Source organism: Nerophis lumbriciformis, linkage group LG39, assembly GCF_033978685.3.
Source record: "Nerophis lumbriciformis linkage group LG39, RoL_Nlum_v2.1, whole genome shotgun sequence".
Taxonomy (NCBI): Eukaryota; Metazoa; Chordata; class Actinopteri; order Syngnathiformes; family Syngnathidae; genus Nerophis; species Nerophis lumbriciformis.
The window spans coordinates 7,657,711-7,677,500 of record NC_084586.2 but is presented as its reverse complement, the minus strand read 5'-3'; the positions used below and the strand labels follow the sequence as shown (position 1 = coordinate 7,677,500).

The window sequence follows — 19,790 nt, the reverse complement described above, 5'->3', positions numbered from 1 at the left end:
CACGCAGCTCCGTCCATGTTGATATACGACTCCATGCGCGCCCACATCACGCTGGTTTTTAATATATTATTAAAGTTTGACTGACCTATCTGACTGTTTTTTTGACATTCCTTTAGCGCAGTTAGATGCGGCTTATAACACGGGGCGGCTTATAGGTGGACAAAGTTTTGAAATATGCCGTTCATTGAAGGCGCGGCTTATAACCCAGGGCGGCTTATGGTGCGGAAAATACGGTATATATATATATAAATGTATATATATGTTTGTATATATATATATATATATATATGTGTGTGTATATATATATATATATATATATATATATATATATATATATATATATATATATATATATGTATGTATGTATGTATGTATGTCCATCCATCTTCTTCCGCTGAACCCGAGGTCGGGTCGCGGGGGCAGCAGCCTAAGCAGGGAAGCCCAGACTTCCCTCTCCCCAGCCACTTTGTCCAGCTCTTCCCGGGGGATCCCGAGGCGTTCCCAGGCCAGCCGGGAGACATAGTCTTCCCAACGTGTCCTGGGTCTTCCCCGTGGCTTCCTACCGGTTGGACGTGCCCTAAACAACTCCCTAGGGAGGCGTTCGGGTGGCATCCTGACCAGATGCCCGAACCACCTCATCTGGCTCCTCTCGATGTGGAGGAGCAGCGGCTTTACTTTGAGCTCCCCCCTGATGGCAGAGCTTCTCACCCTATCTCTATGGGAGAGCCCCGCCACCCGGCGTAGGAAACTCATTTCAGCCGCTTGTACCCGTGATCTTGTCCTTTCGGTCATAACCCAAAGCTCATGACCATAGGTGAGGATGGGAACGTAGATCGACCGGTAAATTGAGAGCTTTGCCTTCCGGCTCAGCTCCTTCTCCACCACAACGGATCGATACAGGGTCCGCATTACTGAAGACGCCGCACCGATCCGCCTGTCGATCTCACGTTTCACTCTTCCCCCACTCATGAACAAGACTCCGAGGTACTTGAACTCCTCCACTTGGGGCAGGGTCTACTTCGCAACCCGGTGATGGCACTCCACCCTTTTCCGGGCGAGAACCATGGACTCGGACTTGGTGGTGCTGATTTTCATCCCAGTCGCTTTACACTATTTATGTATGTGTATATATATATATATATACATATATACACACACACATATATATATATATATATATATATATATATATATATATATATATATATGTATATATATTTATATGTATGTATATATTTATATGTGTGTGTGTATAATTGTGAATGTGTGTGTGTGTATTTATATATATATATATATATATATGTATGTATGTATTTATGTATGTATATGTATATATACATTTATATATATGTGTATGTATAAATGCATATATATATATATATATATATATATATATATATATATATATACACACACACACACACACACACACACACACACACACACACACACACACACACACACAGGGTGTTCGCGAGATTGCCACTTTACACGTGGCATATATGATGTCAATGTGACATCATATATATGACATGATAATTTTGATTTGCAATGATGCATTCATTTTCTTTAAAAAGGCTAAACAAATGTTTGATGTACAAAACCCAAAACCAGTGAAGTTGGCACTTTGTGTAAATGGTAAATAAAAACAGAATACAATAATTTGCAAATCCTTTTCAACTTATATTCAATTGAATAGACTGCAAAGACAAGACATTAAATGTTCGAACTGAGAAACGTAATTTTTTTTTCAAATAATCATTAACTTAGAATTTAATGGCAGCAACACATTGCAAAAAAGTTGGCACAGGGGCATTTTTACCACTGTGTTACATGGCCTTTCCTTTCAACAACACTCAGTAAATGTTTGGGAACTGTGGAGACCAATTTTTGAAACTTTTCAGGTGGCATTCTTGCCCATTCTTGCTTGATGTACAGCTTAAGTTGTTGAAGTTGGTATTTTACGCTTCATATTGCGCCACACATTTTCAATGGGAGACAGTCCGGATGGTTCTTATCCTCTGTGGTCCGGAGGACACCACGTCCATAGTTTCCAAAAATAATTTGAAATGTGAACTTGTCAGACCACAGAACACTTTTCCACTTTGTATCAGTCCATCTTAGATGAGCTCAGGCCCAGCGAAGTGTTTCTGGGTGTTGTTGATAAATGTTTTTCGCTTTGCATAGTAGAGTTTTAACTTGTACTTACAGATGTAGCGACCAACTGTAGTTACTGACAGTGGTTTTCTGAAGTGTTCCTTAGCCATGTGGTGATATATTTTACACACTGATGTCGCTTTTTGATGCAGCACCTCCTAAAGCGTCGAAGGTCACGGGCATTCAATGTTGGTTTTCGGCCTTGCCGCTTATGTGCTGTGATTTTTTTTCAGATTCTCTGAACCTTTTGATGATATTACAGACCTTAGATGGTGAAATCCCTAAATTTCCTTGCAGTAATTGGTTGAGAAATGTTGTTCTTAAACTGTTGGACAATTTGCTCACGCACTTGTTCACAAAGTGGTGACACTCGCCCCATCCTTGTTTGTGAATGACTGAGCATTTAATGGAAGTTGCTTTTATACCCAAATCATGGCACCCACCTGTTCCCAATTAGCCTGTTCACCTGTGGGATGTTCCAAATAAGTGTGTGATGAGCATTCCTCAACTTTCTCAGTCTTTTTTGGCACTTGTGCCAGCTTTTTTGAAACATGTCGCAGGCTTCAATTTCCAAATGAGCTAATATTTACAAGAAATAAGTTCGAACGTTAAATATCTTGTCATTGCAGTCATTGTGTTTTGTTTTTATTTACGATTTACACAACATGCCAACTTCACTGGTTTTGGATTTTGTATGTATAAAATAAACCTCTCTCTCTCTCGCTCTCTCTCTCTATCTATCTATCTATCTATATATTCTATATATATATATATATATATATATATATATATATATATATATATATATAGCTGAGATAGGCTACAGCACCCCCGCGACCCCAAAAAGGGACAAGCGGTAGACAATGTGTATATATATATATATATATATATATATATATATATATATATATATATCCATTTTCTACCGCCAAAAAGGGACAAGCGGTAGAAAATGGATATATATATATATATATATATATATCTATCCATTGTCTACCGCTTGTCCCTTTTTGGGGTCGCGGGGGATCTGTAGCCTATCTCAGCTATATATATATATATATATATATACAGGTAAAAGCCAGTAAATTAGAATATTTTGAAAAACTTGATTTATTTCAGTAATTGCATTCAAAAGGTGTAACTTGTACATTATATTTATTCATTGCACACAGACTGATGCATTCAAATGTTTATTTCATTTAATTTTGATGATTTGAAGTGGCAACAAATGAAAATCCAAAATTCCGTGTGTCTCAAAATTAGAATATTACTTAAGGCTAATACAAAAAAGGGATTTTTAGAAATGTTGGCCAACTGAAAAGTATGAAAATGAAAAATATGAGCATGTACAATACTCAATACTTGGTTGGAGCTCCTTTTGCCTCAATTACTGCGTTAATGCGGCGTGGCATGGAGTCGATGAGTTTCTGGCACTGCTCAGGTGTTATGAGAGCCCAGGTTGCTCTGATAGTGGCCTTCAACTCTTCTGCGTTTTTGGGTCTGGCATTCTGCATCTTCCTTTTCACAATACCCCACAGATTTTCTATGGGGCTAAGGTCAGGGGAGTTGGCGGGCCAATTTAGAACAGAAATACCATGGTCCGTAAACCAGGCACGGGTAGATTTTGCGCTGTGTGCAGGCGCCAAGTCCTGTTGGAACTTGAAATCTCCATCTCCATAGAGCAGGTCAGCAGCAGGAAGCATGAAGTGCTCTAAAACTTGCTGGTAGACTGCTGCGTTGACCCTGGATCTCAGGAAACAGAGTGGGCCGACACCAGCAGATGACATGGCACCCCAAACCATCACCCAACCATGCAAATGTTGCATTTCCTTTGGAAATCGAGGTCCCAGAGTCTGGAGGAAGACAGGAGAGGCACAGGATCCACGTTGCCTGAAGTCTAGTGTAAAGTTTCCACCATCAGTGATGGTTTGGGGTGCCATGTCATCTGCTGGTGTCGGTCCACTCTGTTTCCTGAGATCCAGGGTCAACGCAGCCGTCTACCAGCAAGTTTTAGAGCACTTCATGCTTCCTGCTGCTGACCTGCTCTATGGAGATGGAGATTTCAAGTTCCAACAGGACTTGGCGCCTGCACACAGCGCAAAATCTACCCGTGCCTGGTTTACGGACCATGGTATTTCTGTTCTAAATTGGCCCGCCAACTCCCCTGACCTTAGCCCCATAGAAAATCTGTGGGGTATTGTGAAAAGGAAGATGCTGAATGCCAGACCCCAAAACGCAGAAGAGTTGAAGGCCACTATCAGAGCAACCTGGGCTCTCATAACACCTGAGCAGTGCCAGAAACTCATCGACTCCATGCCACGCCGCATTAACGCAGTAATTGAGGCAAAAGGAGCTCCAACCAAGTATTGAGTATTGAACATGCTCATATTTTTCATTTTCATACTTTTCAGTTGGCCAACATTTCTAAAAATCCCTTTTTTGTATTAGCCTTAAGTAATATTCTAATTTTGTGACACACGGAATTTTGGATTTTCATTTGTTGCCACTTCAAATCATCAAAATTAAATGAAATAAACATTTGAATGCATCAGTCTGTGTGCAATGAATAAATATAATGTACAAGTTACACCTTTTGAATGCAATTACTGAAATAAATCAAGTTTTTCAAAATATTCTAATTTACTGGCTTTTACCTGTGTATATATATACATACATACATTGCATTTTTTTTTATTTTTTACTAAAATAGTGACTTGTTGAGGCTTAATATGGGGAATTCTGCTTCACTATACAAACGTTTAGATTTTTACGAACCATGTTCAAAAACCAATAAGTTTGTATATCGAGGTTCCACTGTATACCCTGTTGAAAAAGACCTCCTGTATGGGGAAAAGGTGCATTGGTAATCTTGTTATCGTTTAATAATCGAACGGTGTCACGCCAAATTGAAATTGAAATTTGTGAGTTGCCTCTTCGCCATTATAATGTTTCCTGCAGCATTTATTACACACCATGATTTTCCGCATCCTGCGTAACGTCTTTACATCATTATTACGGATAATCGGACAAAACATTGCAGAGGGTATGGTTCATTTTGAAAGTGCCTACGTGAGCTGCCTTTTTTCTACGGAGAGGAAAAGCTCAACTAAAAGAAAGAAAATAAGGAGACATTTTACAACAAAGTAACAGAGCACTTCCTGGATAATATATGGTGTTGTGTTATTAACTATCTAACTGTGTTTTTAACACGTCTTTATTTCACAACGTGCCTGCTAGCCTACTCTAGTAAAACAAATCATTCTTCGCCATCTCTATGACGTCATTACTGGTTGACGCCGTAGTTCTTTCCTAACTAACGCCACACATAATAGACGCACGGACTTCTTATACAAATAGGCACTCAAATTAAGTTGTCTTTTTTTTTTTTTTTTTCCCCGAAAGTGAACTATTATTTTTTTGTGCAAGCTTTTTTATCAACATGAACCTCGCCGCACGTCACTGAAGTAAAGCGTTAAGAATGTAAGGCAACTCCAGAAATAGCAAAACCTTGTGTTCCCTGTATATTTAACAATATACTCTCTTTGCTTGCTTTTTATCTACACTACATGAATAAAGATGAGATAATATTCGGTGAAAAATGATCGCACACCCAATTTAAGGTCGACGTTCTGCACCCGACTGATTGCCATCGTCTTACTGGAGATTTCTGCCAAATAGCTTGTCACTTGCCTGGCCACAAGGGGGCAGTATTACTTAACGCCCCGAAAAGTGAGCTTTTAGGAATGCTCATGTACCCCTGAAGTTCTAAAGCAGGGGTGTCCAAAGTACGGCCCGCAGGCCATTTGCGGCGCAAAACTATTACTATTACTATTACTAAAAAAAAACACAAGTGGGATAAAAGAGTAAACTTGTAACGAGAAAAAGTTGCAATGTGGACCCTTATACCACAAATCTGCCTTTTATTTAGCTTAAAACATAATAATTAATCAAAATCAATGTTCACCTATCCAAGGCTCTAAGTCAGGGGTGTCAAACTCATTTTAGCCCAGGGGCCGCACGGAGGAAAATCTGTGCACACGCGGACCGTACTATTAAAATCATGGCATTAAAACTAAAAAATAAAGATAACTTCAAATTGCTTTGTTTGTCTTACTTTGGCCAAAAATAGATCACACATTCTGAAAATATTACAATAAAAATATAGAAAAAACCTCTGGCAGCGGTAAAGTTTAGATCCATGAAGGAAAGAAGAAAGTGAATGAATCTTTATAACTGAATAAATTTACATATGCATAAACATTTGTTTTCTTTTGTATTATTTTTTTTTTTAATGAATTAAGTAATGTTTATGACAACCTTTTTCCAAAACACAATATAGAATGTGAGCTATGACAGGATAATGCATACATTTATCATTTGTTTTCAAAACGGTTACAAAAAAGTGGGACCCCAAAAACCTACTGTGGGACCCCATTTTTTTGACTTGATGGGGTCCCTGGGACCCCATTTGGAAAATTCCTAGCACCAACACTGATGGAGTATTTGTGCGTGCAAAACAGCAGCAGGCTGCTGTGGCCTGCGGGCCGGCTCTAATACTAATCAAATATCATCCCGGGGGCCATAGATAATTTATTCCTTGACTTTGACACCCCTGCTCTAAATACTTCAAATCAAATATTCCTCTTTGAAATATTTATGGAGAAAATATTACATATTAGGCATAAAAATAAAACATGGAAAAAATAAATAAATACCTACAGATAGATCTGAAGTTGATCTAAAGAATTAAGCATTGAAACAAAAAAAACCCCCAAAACATTAACGCATGACTTATTTTTAACACTTTTATGAATGGGCCGTTTTGAAACCACAAGACTTTTAGCGGGATTTTGTTTTTTTAGTTAAAAAACTGTCATTGCTCAAAAAATAATAATGAATCAGAATCATTGTTGTTATGAAGGAGGCACTTATTCCACACCAAATAGTCCACTTTGAATTTTTTTTGGGGGGGGGAGAAATGTATTTTTTTGTATTCTATTTTTTTTTTTTTACAAAAAAAGCATAAACTATGAAAAAAACAAACAAAAAAACTTAATATTGACAAATAGTTTTGCAGTTGATCGAGAGACTTAAGCGTTCAAAGTAAAAAAAACAAAAAACAAATAATATAACTTATATTGGGGCGGCGTGGCTCAGTTGATATAGCTCCCGTGCCAGCAACTTGTGGGTTCCAGGTTTGATCCCCGCTTCCGCCATCCTAGTCACTGCCATTGTGTCCTTGGGCAAGACACTTTGCCCACCTGCTCCTAGTGCCACCCAAACTGGTTTAAATGTATATATGTAGCTTAGAGATGTAGATAATGGGTTCCACTATGTAAAGCGCTTTGAGTCTTGAGAGAAAAAGCGCTATATAAATATAATTCACTTTACTTCACTTTAGGTTTTTGTTTTTTTTTTAAACATGAAATTAAAAAAATTAAAAAAAAGTATGATTTTTAATTTTTTCTGACTGAGACCCTTTCAGGTCTCCGGGACCAAACTTGAGGGATGCTCTAAGGGTAAAAACAAAACAAAAAATATATATTATACAGTATTGGTTTTGAAAATGTTTCAGTGATTTGTCAGTGTGCAGCCCTCAGTGGAAAAAGTTTGGACACCCCTGTTCTGAAGCATTCTTATGTACTTGCAATGATGCTAGCTGATTTTATCCACCTTTATTAGACCGATCTGTATCTTTTGTGAGAAGAAAGTACAATAGAGGAACATTTGTTTATCCCAGTCACGGGGCACCACTAGCTTAGCGTCTTGCTACATTCTGCCACTACTCTTTTGTCAGTACACAATATTTCTTCTGGTTCACAGCGCGGTCCATTACAATGCTCTACATTCATAAGCGTTACTCTGACAGATTCGCTAACAGGTGATCATAAACAGAAGAAAGGAACTGGCTTGAGTGTTTATGTGGAAACAATAGGGCTCGAAAGGGCACGTAACTTGGCAATGCATTGTGGGGCCACGGCAGCCATTTTTGTCGGCCAAAACTTTTGTACTGTACCCACGGTCATGTGAGAGAGAGCGACAAACTACGTTAAAATGAATTGTACAAAATAAATAAAAAATCAAGGGATCGCACTGAGACAAACTGTCTCAGTACTATTCCAAGGGCTCGCTACCTCAAAAAAAAAAAAGTAGAATTGCTGGAATTGAGTCATATCTGTACAAACTACGTAGTCTATAGCGCGTCAACAGTCAGTTTTTATATCGGTGAAGAATTTCAGATTGCAAAATCTGTTAAAGCGCATATTTGTCCAAGGTGGGGTGAGGGTGCCAAGCCTCATTTTATAAGCAGGTTTCCCTAAAAAAAAAAGAAAAAAAAAGACTTTTAAATACTTTGATCACTGCGCACAAATGAATGAGTATTGGAAATAGACTTTTTACCCAAAGACTGTACGTTGTTTGTAGCCCCTAAGCCAGCTTGGCAAATGCTAACGGTCTACTAAATGCTACAAGTGAGTAACTGAATAAAACATGCTTCCATTCAAACGTACCAGTGTGAAAATGCCGTGAACACACCAACACATGCCAGGTGATGGCGTTTAAAAGTCATGTTTGATCCTGTCACGGCAGTTAATGAAAAGAACAAAACTTTAGCATTTTGCATTCAGCCATGTAGATAAGCTGTCCCGACCCACAATGCAATTCTTTTACTACCTCACACTTTCAAGCCCTGTAATTTTTTTTTATTTACATTTTTTAAAATAAATCTTTCCATACCCATTTGTGCGCGACACAGTTTTTAGAATGATCTTTGATTTAAATGCATAAACGGCCCCGAGGTCTTACTTTAAATTTGCCGTACGTCCCTGGGATGATGGAGCAATTCCAAACGTTAGCATGGTGCTAACTGAAAAGCGGCTCCCACCTCCAGGGCGCCATTCGTGTATAAAGTCTCTCTCTTTTGTTTGGTTTGGCGTACAAAACAACCTGTAGTTTTCCCGCACAGAAGAGCAGTCATTTGTGATTGTCAGACAGGAAGTGGGAAAGCGCGTAAATATGATAGTGGCATGGGTGGAAAGTACAAGAAAGAAGGCAAGTAACAGTCATATTTACTGCAAGATTTACACCCGGCGTAAGAAAATGCTCCTTTGAATTGTTGTAAATATTTTTTTTTTCTACATAATTTATTGTAACCTCAAACAAAAATAATTTCTACAAAAAATACTCAAATAATGCCATATATTGTCAATACTCGCTCGATACTCTCCGTCGTTTATATGTTGTGTCAAAGTCTAGATAAGTGTGGTGCTGGCAATCGCTCGTTCCCATAGCAACCATAAGAGTGACTACATCTTCTATCCGCCGTGACCCGTTGGCTATTACATAACATGTTTAATCTCAGCGACTGGAAGTGGGCACATTCGATACATTGACTGAAGATAACATTTGAACCAAAAAAAACAATACGCAGCAGAAATGGAGTAGATGTCGAACCAAGTCTTGGTTGAGAAGAAATGAAACCTGGTTGTTATTATTCTCATGAAGCGCGCAGGCCTCCTCGGGGCTCGTCCTTCCGGCCTTCACGAGGGGTGCGAGAAAAGGAAAGCCGTCCTGGTGTGTGTGAAGCCAGTGAAAGAGTAGTGATGTGTGTGTCGCTGCTTTTTGGTTCGATGCATGATGCTCCTGCTCAGGAATAAAGGGAACAGTGGTTGGTATGATTAGATAATATATTCATACTATATATATATATATATATATATATATATATATGTATTGATAGTTTAGCCTGCATCTCTCTTTTGCCTTGTTTCTTTTCTGTCCATCTGGCACCTGAGCACACACTGGGTCAGTCCTGTGATTTAGCGTGTGTGTGTGCGTGTGCGCGTTTGTGTGCCAGGCCTCAGTGTTGTGAGTGCCAGTGAGCTTTATTGAGTGCTGCCGTGCAAGTGGCTCGGGTCCGTCCGTGACCGGGATGGCGCCTCATCCGCCTTTGGGTCGTCCCGACACACACACACACACACACACACCTCGGCCTGTGAGGGTGGGGGGCGTGGCTCAGTGGGGTATTAGCGTGGCTAGCAGGGCGCAAAGCAGCGGGGCGAGCGCGGAGGGGCGCCACGCCGGGGCGCCGTTGCAGTCCTTGCCCGCCTCGCAGCGCGACTGTTGGCACAGCACCCCCTTGAACTCGGGGGGGCAAATGCACTTCTGGTTCTGGGAGCAGGTCCCTCCGTTCTGGCACCGGAGCATCTCCTCGTCACAGACGTTGGCTGCGTGTGGACAGAAAAGGGGGTGGGGGTGTGAAGAAGGAAGCAAAGAGAGATTAGATATTGATAGGTACGGAGGCAAAACAATTATGCATATAAAAACACTCATTTTGCGCTGCAGATGTGTCTTTACTGCATGCGACGTCCCGCCATTTTGGCCTTTAACCTCTAAAGGCTTAGTGGCCACATACGTGGACAGCATCTTTTAGCTCTTATTTCCAAAATTGTGTACACTACTGAATTGGGGTCTTATGGCCCTTATGTGGACCCTTATACTGCCATCTGGTGGTGTCAGAAGAGTATAATATACAATGGAATTTGGAAAAAAAAGTGTAAAAATAAGAATTAGCATGTCACTAAACATAAAGTACATGTTTGTGTACGTATGGACTAAGTACATCATATAAAAAGATTATTCTTAGTTTTTTATTCTAATTAGGGTCCAATAAGCCCAAATAGCAAAGAGAAATAGAAAAAGCATGTAAACAAACAGCTTGGGCCTTAAGAGGTTAAAGGCAAGCATTGATTACATAGCCAAAACACTCCCCTCCTTTTTGGGCAAACGATCGACTAATTTAGCACTCCATTTAAACGATGAAATTCGCCTACCTAAAGACACTCAGCATCAAGGGTTGGAATTGGGGGTTAAAACACTGCTCACTGCTTCCCTCACCTTCCAGGGGGTGATCAAGGGTGATGGGTCAAATGCAGAGAATAATTTCGCCACACCTCGTGTGTGTGGGACAATCATTGGTACTTTAACTTTAACTTTAACTAAAGAAGTTGTGTAGCTTGCTACATTTTTCCCCAATAGCCAGTAATTGTTCCTGTTTTCTTTTTTTGATTTGTTCCTTACTCGGCATTTTTAGAGCTGCCTGAACTAAATTCACCGAACACCTCACGTCCTTCCAGACCCTGATGCAACTGGTGTATCAACTCGGCTGTTCTCGTTGTCGGTTAACCTTTGACACACGCCTCCAAAATGGCTGCGCCCATGTTGTTCACACCAATTAACATTAATTATGCTATATCTTAAACAGTTGAAAATGTAGGAAAAAAAATTAATGTCGGGGTGTTTTTATCAATTTATGCGGCGAAACAATTACGGTACTTGCCGCGGTTGCCATGGTTAAATTCGATCCCTGCTTTTGGTCAGAGCCAACCCAAGGAAACCTTTTGTGTGTCTATTCTGAAGAAGTTTACAGTCTTTAGACAAAATAACCGGATATTAGTGTAGTTTGTCATCTAATACAGTGTGGGCCGGGAACGCCCCCGAGAGGTCACACATATCTGTTTCTCAGCTCTGGGCCGTATTGGGCCGCAGCGGTACTCAGTTGTAATACCCTTTTCCACCACTTGTGGCAGTAATGACAATATCAAACAAACAGAAGAAGTCTGAAGCTTAAGTCAGAGAGATGTTTCTTAAAGCCGGGGCACTAACTTAAAAAAAATAATATATATATATATATACATACTAGCGTCATACAGTAAAGCGTAACAGTAATCATATGTAAAAAAAAATTGTATGTCTACGTTTTGTCTGTGCCTTATAATCAAGTATTTTAGTAAATAAAACCCCGGAAGACAACATTATTTGTAGAGATGTCCGATAATGGCTTTTTTGCAGATATTCCGATATTGTCCAACTCTTAATTACTGATTTCGATATCAACCGATACCGATATATACAGTCGTGGAAGTAACACATTATTATGCCTAATTTTGTTGTGATGCCCCGCTGGATGCATTAAACAATGTAACTTTACCATGAATTGATTAACGTGGACCCCGACTTAAACAAGTTGAAAAACGTATTCGGGTTTTACCATTTAGTGGTCAATTGTACAGAATATGTACTGTACTGTGCAATCTACTAATAAATGTTTCAATCAATCAATCAAAAACAAGGTTTTCCAAAATAAGAGAACAACTTCACTCCAGTTATGGAAAAAAGTGCCAATATGGCACTGCCATATTTATTATTGAAGTCACAAAGTGCTTTTTTTTTTTTTACAGGCCTCAAAACAGCAGCTTGGAATTCGGGACATGTTCTCCCTGAGATAATCCTGATACCCATTACAACTATGGGAAATACTATACTTTGACTTTCACAAAGTCTAAGTCTAAGAAAGTGCATTATTCTTTTTTTTTTTTTTAAACATGCCTCAAAACAACAGCTACAAAAACAATGAAGGCACACAGCTTCAGTCCAGAGTATACTAGAGTCATAAAGTAAACAATAACATAGTCCTCATTTAGTGCAAGACTGCCTGACATACTGTATAACAGGAAATTATAAACTGGGCTCAATCTGCCCTGCTCTAACGTATTTGTATGAGTAGCAAAAATGACCTGCAAGCGAGTAGTGAGTGCTTGAAGTGGCCTAGCAGTCAGCCATCCATCCATCCATCCATTTCCTACCGCTTGTCCCTTTGGGCAGAGTCTTTAAGCGACAACTGTGTGGTACTACTTTTTTTCGGTGTTTGCTTTTTCATCATGTATTATTAGGTCCATCAGTGCTAAATATTATAAACTTATCACTTTCCTCTGGCACTGTTCCCCTAGCATTCAAGAAAGCGGTTATTCATCCTCTGCTCAAAAGACCTAACCTTGATCCTGACCTCATGGTAAACTACCGACCGGTGTCCCACCTTCCCTTTATTTCGAAAATCCTCGAAAAAATTGTCGCACAGCAGCTAAATGAACACTTAGTGTCTAACAATCTCTGTGAACCTTTTCAATCCGGTTTCAGGGCAAATCACTCTACGGAGACAGCCCTCGCAAAAATGACTAATGATCTACTGCTAACGATGGATTCTGATGCGTCATCTATGTTGCTGCTTCTTGATCTTAGCGCTGCTTTCGATACCGTCGATCATAATATTTTATTAGAGCGTATCAAAACACGTATTGGTATGTCAGACTTAGCTTTGTCGTGGTTTAACTCTTATCTTACTGACAGGATGCAATGCGTCTCCCATAATAATGTGACCTCGGACTATGTTAAGGTAACGTGCGGAGTTCCTCAGGGTTCGGTTCTTGGCCCTGCACTCTTTAGTATTTACATGCTGCCGCTAGGCGACATCATACGCAAATACGGTGTTAGCTTTCATTGTTATGCTGATGACACCCAACTCTACATGCCCCTAAAGCTGACCAACACGCCGGATTGTAGTCAGCTGGAGGCGTGTCTTAATGAAATTAAACAATGGATGTCCGCTAACTTCTTGCAACTCAACGCCAAGAAAACGGAAATGCTGATTATCGGTCCTGCTAAACACCGACATTTATTTAATAATACCACCTTAACATTTGACAACCAAACAATTACACAAGGCGAATCAGTAAAGAATCTGGGTATTATCTTCGACCCAACTCTCTCGTTTGAATCACACATTAAGAGTGTTACTAAAACGGCCTTCTTTCATCTCCGTAATATCGCTAAAATTCGTTCTATTTTATCCACTAGCGACGCTGAGATCATTATTCATGCGTTCGTTACGTCTCGTCTCGACTACTGTAACGTATTATTTTCGGGTCTCCCTATGTCTAGCATTAAAAAATTACAGTTGGTACAAAATGCGGCTGCTAGACTTTTGACAAGAACAAGAAAGTTTGATCATATTACGCCTATACTGGCTCACCTGCACTGGCTTCCTGTGCACTTAAGAAGTGACTTTAAGGTTTTACTACTTACGTATAAAATACTACACGGTCTAGCTCCGTCCTATCTTGTCGATTGCATTATACCATATGTCCCGGCAAGAAATCTGCGTTCAAAGAACTCCGGCTTATTAGTGATTCCCAGAGCCCAAAAAAAGTCTGCGGGCTATAGAGCGTTTTCTATTCGGGCTCCAGTACTATGGAATGCCCTCCCGGTAACAATTAGAGATGCTACCTCAGTAGAAGCATTTAAGTCCCATCTTAAAACTCATTTGTATACTCTAGCCTTTAAATAGCCCCCCTGTTAGACCAGTTGATCTGCCGTTTCTTTTCTTTTCTCCTCTGCTCCCCTTTTCCTTGAGGGGGGGGGGCACAGGTCCGGTGGCCATGGATGAAGTGCTGGCTGTCCAGAGTCGGGACCCGGGGTGGACCGCTCGCCTGTGCATCGGCTGGGAACATCTCTGCGCTGCTGACCCGTCTCCGCTCGGGATGGTGTCCTGCTGGCCCCACTATGGACTGGACTCTTACTACTATTATGTTGGATCCACTATGGACTGGACTCTCACAATATTATGTCAGACCCACTCGACATCCATTGCTTTCGGTCTCCCCTAGAGGGGGGGGGTTACCCACATATGCGGTCCTCTCCAAGGTTTCTCATAGTCATTCACATCGACGTCCCACTGGGGTGAGTTTTTCCTTGCCCGTATGTGGGCTTTGTACCGAGGATGTCGTTGTGGCTTGTGCAGCCCTTTGAGACACTTGTGATTTAGGGCTATATAAATAAAGATTGATTGATTGATTGATTGATCCATCTTCCGCCTGTATTCATCGTGTATCTCCTTATGATTCTTGAAGAGGTGGGAGATCAAATTGCTCGTATTAAAGGAAGACGTCTTGGTTCCTCCTCGCATAACCAACTTTTTGCAGTCATTACGAATTGCCAGTTTTGTATCCGTCAGACACACTACACTTTAAAATAATCCCAAACCATAGACATGGTGTCGTTAGTCAGTCACCGAGCTCGCTGGCTTGTTAGCCACGGCTACAGCACCGGCAACAACACACTCTTGTTGTTGTTATGCTCCGCTCGCGGCGGTTTGATGAGGTCATCAAGCGTCGCCAGTAAACCTCTCATGCTGCAGTCGTCAACTCCTGTGTTGTGTGTGGGAGAGAGGAGAAGGGAGGGGCTGCTGACTGGGAGACGCAACTACTCTGTACTGCTTCCTACGTCCGTGTTTTACCGGATATGTACCGCTTCGTACAGTGGCGTTTTAAAAAGTCATTAATTTTACTTTTTGAAACCGATACAGATAATTTCCGATATTACATTTTAAAGCATTATATATTGGCAGGCCGATTTTATCGGACATCTCAAATTATTTGTCTTCCTGGTGATCCAACCACAGTATTTACAGAAAGGAGGGGTGAGCAGAGCCCACGAAGGAGCCTCCTCATTGGCTGACAGTATACAGTATATGGTGAAGCGAGTGCACGGTGCGAACTTGTTTGCAGTAAAGCATGGCTGCCGAACAACCACCTGGAAGGATCGCAATACCTGCGCTTGCTTTTACAGCATATGCTGTTAATCAAAAAACTAAAAGAGGCAATCAGAGGAAGAAAAGAAAGACTGTAGGTCTAAAAAAACAAAGAAGAACTCTAATAAATAATGGTCCGGCGTATTGAAGATGGAGGGCATTGTGGGCCAGTCTTGCACTAACTTTAGATGTGCAAGTGACTGTTTTCCTTCTAGACAGGTTCCATTTTCCGATATTTTGTGTGTATTGTGTACGTGGACCCCGACTTAAACAAGTTGAAAAACTTATTCGGGTGTTACCATTTAGTGGTCAATTGTACGGAATATGAACTGTACTGTGCAATCTACTAATAAAAGTTTCAATCAATCAATCAAACCTTTTGCGTGGCGACGTGTGTTACCGATAGTCTGCAACAAAATACGAACTAGAGGATCCTTCCAATGAAACTTCAGACTGTCAACAAGCTATTTGGTGCATGTACAGATCACGTGCGCAATTTTGTGCTCTTCTGGAGAGGAAGCGGCTGGGAGGGACTATCAGCAAGGTGCGCGGAGTAGGGGGGCAGTTTTTCTTCTGCCTGGTGACACAAGATTCAAGTACCGCAGCTTTAAAGGCCTAAAATTATGACTGAAGTGTCAAGCTGTATTTTCATTTGTACTTAAATTTTATTGACAGTTTATTTAAGAAACATATGTATTATTATTAATTTAGTTAGAATGTATTCAGTTTCACACAGCGTAAGTGTATGCAAATTAATTTGTCATCAGTTTTTATGAGTCTCATCATTAGCAGTATATTTCACTAGTATTTATTTTTGTAATTAGCCTGACCTAAGCCTTGATAATAATATTTGTGATTAACACAAGCTTTCATATCATTTGACAAGGTTGAAAACTGTATGTAGGTTAGACATAATTATTGAATATGATTTAAAATCAAGAGTAACATTACTAATTCAGTATTAATATTTGAGTGGGCCTCAGGGCCCACTTTAGTGGAAAAGTTGGGCCCCGATGTCAAAAATGTTAAGAACCCTAGATCTAATGTACATGTTTTACACCACACCTTATACCATTTATACAATAACCATTTATTATGTCATGTGAATGTGTCAACAATGGCAATCTTTAACAATAACTTTGAACTACTGGATGTTATTAAAGATACCGTATTTTCCGGACCATAAGGCGCACCGGATCATAAGGTGCACTGCCGATTAAGGGTCTATTTTCGATCTCTTTTCATAAATAAAGCGCACCGGATTATAGGGTACATTAAGGGAGTCATATTTTTTTCTAAATGTAAAACACTTCCTCGTGGTCTACATCAGTGTTTTTAAACCACTGTGCTGCGTGCCGTGAGATATTGTCTGATGTGCCGTGGGAAATGATGCAACTTCACCTAATTGGTCCAAAAAATATTATTTGCAAATCAATAATTATAATCTGCAAATATTGTGCCGTTGTCTAGTGTCTGTGCTGTATAGAGCTCGGCAGGGTAATCATGTAATACTCCATATCAGTAGGTGGCAGTGTTCATTGCTTTGTAGAAGTCGGAACGCGTCGAGGATGGTTTGTCGTGATCACAATATGCAGAGCACAGCGGGAAGGTAAAAAGGTATGTTACGCTTAAACCAAAAATGAACAAAAAGCAAGTCCCGCTAGGAAATGACACTGAAGCATAGGGATGGCTATGCAAAAGGAAAGTAAAACTGAACTGGCTACAAAGTAGACAAAAACAGAATGCTGGACGACAGCAAAGACTTACAGTATGTGTCCGTACATGACATGACAATCAACAATGTCCCCACAAAGAAGGATAGCGTCCGCACAACTGAAATAGTCTTGTTTGCCCATAGAAAGCAGGTCAGGCAATAGCACTCAAAGGAAGGCGTGAAGCTGCTACAGGAAAACACCAACAAAACAGGAAGAGCCACCAAAACAACAGCGCAACAGGAACTAAAGCACTACACATAGGAAAACAACAACAACAAAAAAAAAAGACAACCTGGCGGAGTTTCATTTTTTAACGTTTCTGCTGGTGGTGTGCCTCTGTATTTTTTCAATGAAAAAAATGTGTCTTGGCTCAAAAAAAGGTTGAAAAACATAACATGTAATGGTGGTTCTTTGGTCAAAATGTTGCATGGATTATGTTTTACAGATCATCTTCGAGCCGCTTTCTGACAGTCGCTTCAGGATGCGCCGTTTTGTGGGCGGTCCAATTTACATGGCTCACTTTCGGCAGCGTCTTCTCCCCGTTATCTTTGTTGTAGTGGTGTAGTTGAAGAAGTGTCAAAAGATGGAGCTAACTGTTTTAATGACATTCCGACTTTACTTCAATCGATAACAAAGCAGCATCTCCTCATCCGCCGGAAATGTGTCCTGTGAAAAACCGTCCGACCGGAACACTCTAATAACTAAAGTTCCTTGGGTGATTAATGTAAACTCACTACACCGGTATGTTTTAGCGCTTTCATGCCGAGTTTACTGACAGATATAAGTAAGAACTTTACACTACTTTATGTAACAAATGGCAACAGCGGAGGATAAATGTCCCATAACAAGAAGATAGAGAAAAAGAGGAAGATTATCGACTACGGTGTCGGCACAGACTACAAAGGCAGACGCGCACAATTTTTCAGGTCTTATGCAGATCCCAAATACACATCAGCATGTACCAGAAGATTAGAAAAGTTGCTTTTGCATAATATTACGAAACAAAATGCCAGATATGTCTTATCTTATACACACACCATAATAATACCGTGCGGCTTCATAGCTTACCAAAGTCGTACTAAAACATTTTGATAGATTTTTGAGCGCCGTGTGTATTGTTCTATATTTTTAATGGAACATATAAAATGTTGGTGTTGTTTACTTGTGTCATATTGCAGTCTACAAGTATATCTTATGTTTGACTGCCATCTACAGGTCACACTTATCATTTCACCATGTACCAAATAAAATAGCTTTGATGTCGGTAAGCAAAACCAGAATTATTCCGTACATTAGGTGTAAGGCGCACTGTCGAGTTTTGAGAAAGAAAAAAAAGATTTTAAATTCGACCTTATAGTCCGTAAAATACGGTAGCTTATTTCTAATGTTTTTCCTGGATATAAGCTACCCAGGTAGTTGCAAGGTTAAATATATTGACCACAAGGTAGCTAAACTATTGATGCTCTGATGGTATAGTGCCAAGACTCGCCTGTGCGATACCCTCTTAATGTGATTACATTTGTGTTATTTTCTTGTTTTTATTTTAGCTCCAAAGACATGCACCTGGGGATAGGTTGATTGGCAACAATAAATTGCTGTTTGTGTGTGAATGTTGTCTGTCTATTTGCGTTGGCCCTGCCATGAGGTGCTTTGTCCACGGTGTACTTAGTTCAGAAGGGACACATTTTTGCGAATTAGCTCTGACCAATAATGATGGGTACCAAATCTGTGACTTTCATAAGCACTGACCAAATTCCGTCAGTATCGATTCACTTAAAACAAAATAGCGCCATATTTCGATACTTCTGTTGCACAGGATGTCATGTCCGGTTGCAGACTTGAGGGCAGACTCAGCCAAAACTCCCTCTAAATAATGTTGACATTTTCAACACCAACAAATCAGATATGTTTGGTAGAAAACGCTGGAACGTAATGTGAGGCTCCATGCTTCCAAAATGCACTAGCTTGATGCTAATTTACATTGAATTTTATTTAGACAGGCTATTTATTAGCATTAGCGATTTTACATGGCACTTTCAACACCTCCAAATTTGGTCATGAAAACTAACAAAATAAGATGCATGTTACAATCAAGCAGCTGGTGTGTAATAAGCACAGTACTTAGAGCCTAGGTGTCAAAGTCCAGGCCCGCGGACCGGATCAATTAATTATGGCCCCCAAGATGATATTTGATTAGTATTAGAACCGGCCCACAGACCACAGCCGCCTGCTGCTGTTTTGCACGCACCAATACTCCATCAATGTTGGCGCTAAGAATTTTCAAAATGTTGGGACCCCATCAAGTCATAAAAATGGGGTCCCACAGTAAATTTTTGGGATCCCACTTTTTTGTAACAGTTTTGAAAACAAATGATAAATGTATGCATTTTCTTGTTATATCTCACATTCTATGTTGTGTTTTGGAAAAAGGTTGTCATAAACGTTAATTAATAAAAAAATAATAATACAAAAGAAAACACATTTTATGCATATGT

General features: G+C 40.1%; 1 protein-coding gene and 1 long non-coding RNA gene across 10 annotated transcripts in view; one reads left to right on the top strand and one right to left on the bottom strand.

The window, feature by feature from the left end:
* The window catches only part of LOC140677634 (uncharacterized), an 83,502-nt gene that overhangs the window by 21,982 nt on the left and 41,730 nt on the right, over nt 1-19,790 (top strand). The window lies entirely within an intron of this gene.
* Nucleotides 4,819-19,790, bottom strand: part of ntng2b (netrin g2b) — a 218,753-nt gene continuing 203,781 nt past the window's right edge. For all 9 annotated transcript variants that reach the window (XM_061931846.2, XM_061931847.2, XM_061931850.2 and 6 more), the window contains one exon: nt 4,819-10,382. In XM_061931846.2, coding sequence (XP_061787830.1) covers nt 10,171-10,382 — 212 coding nt within the window. In that variant the 3' untranslated portion in view covers nt 4,819-10,170. The remainder of the gene's footprint in view (nt 10,383-19,790) is intronic.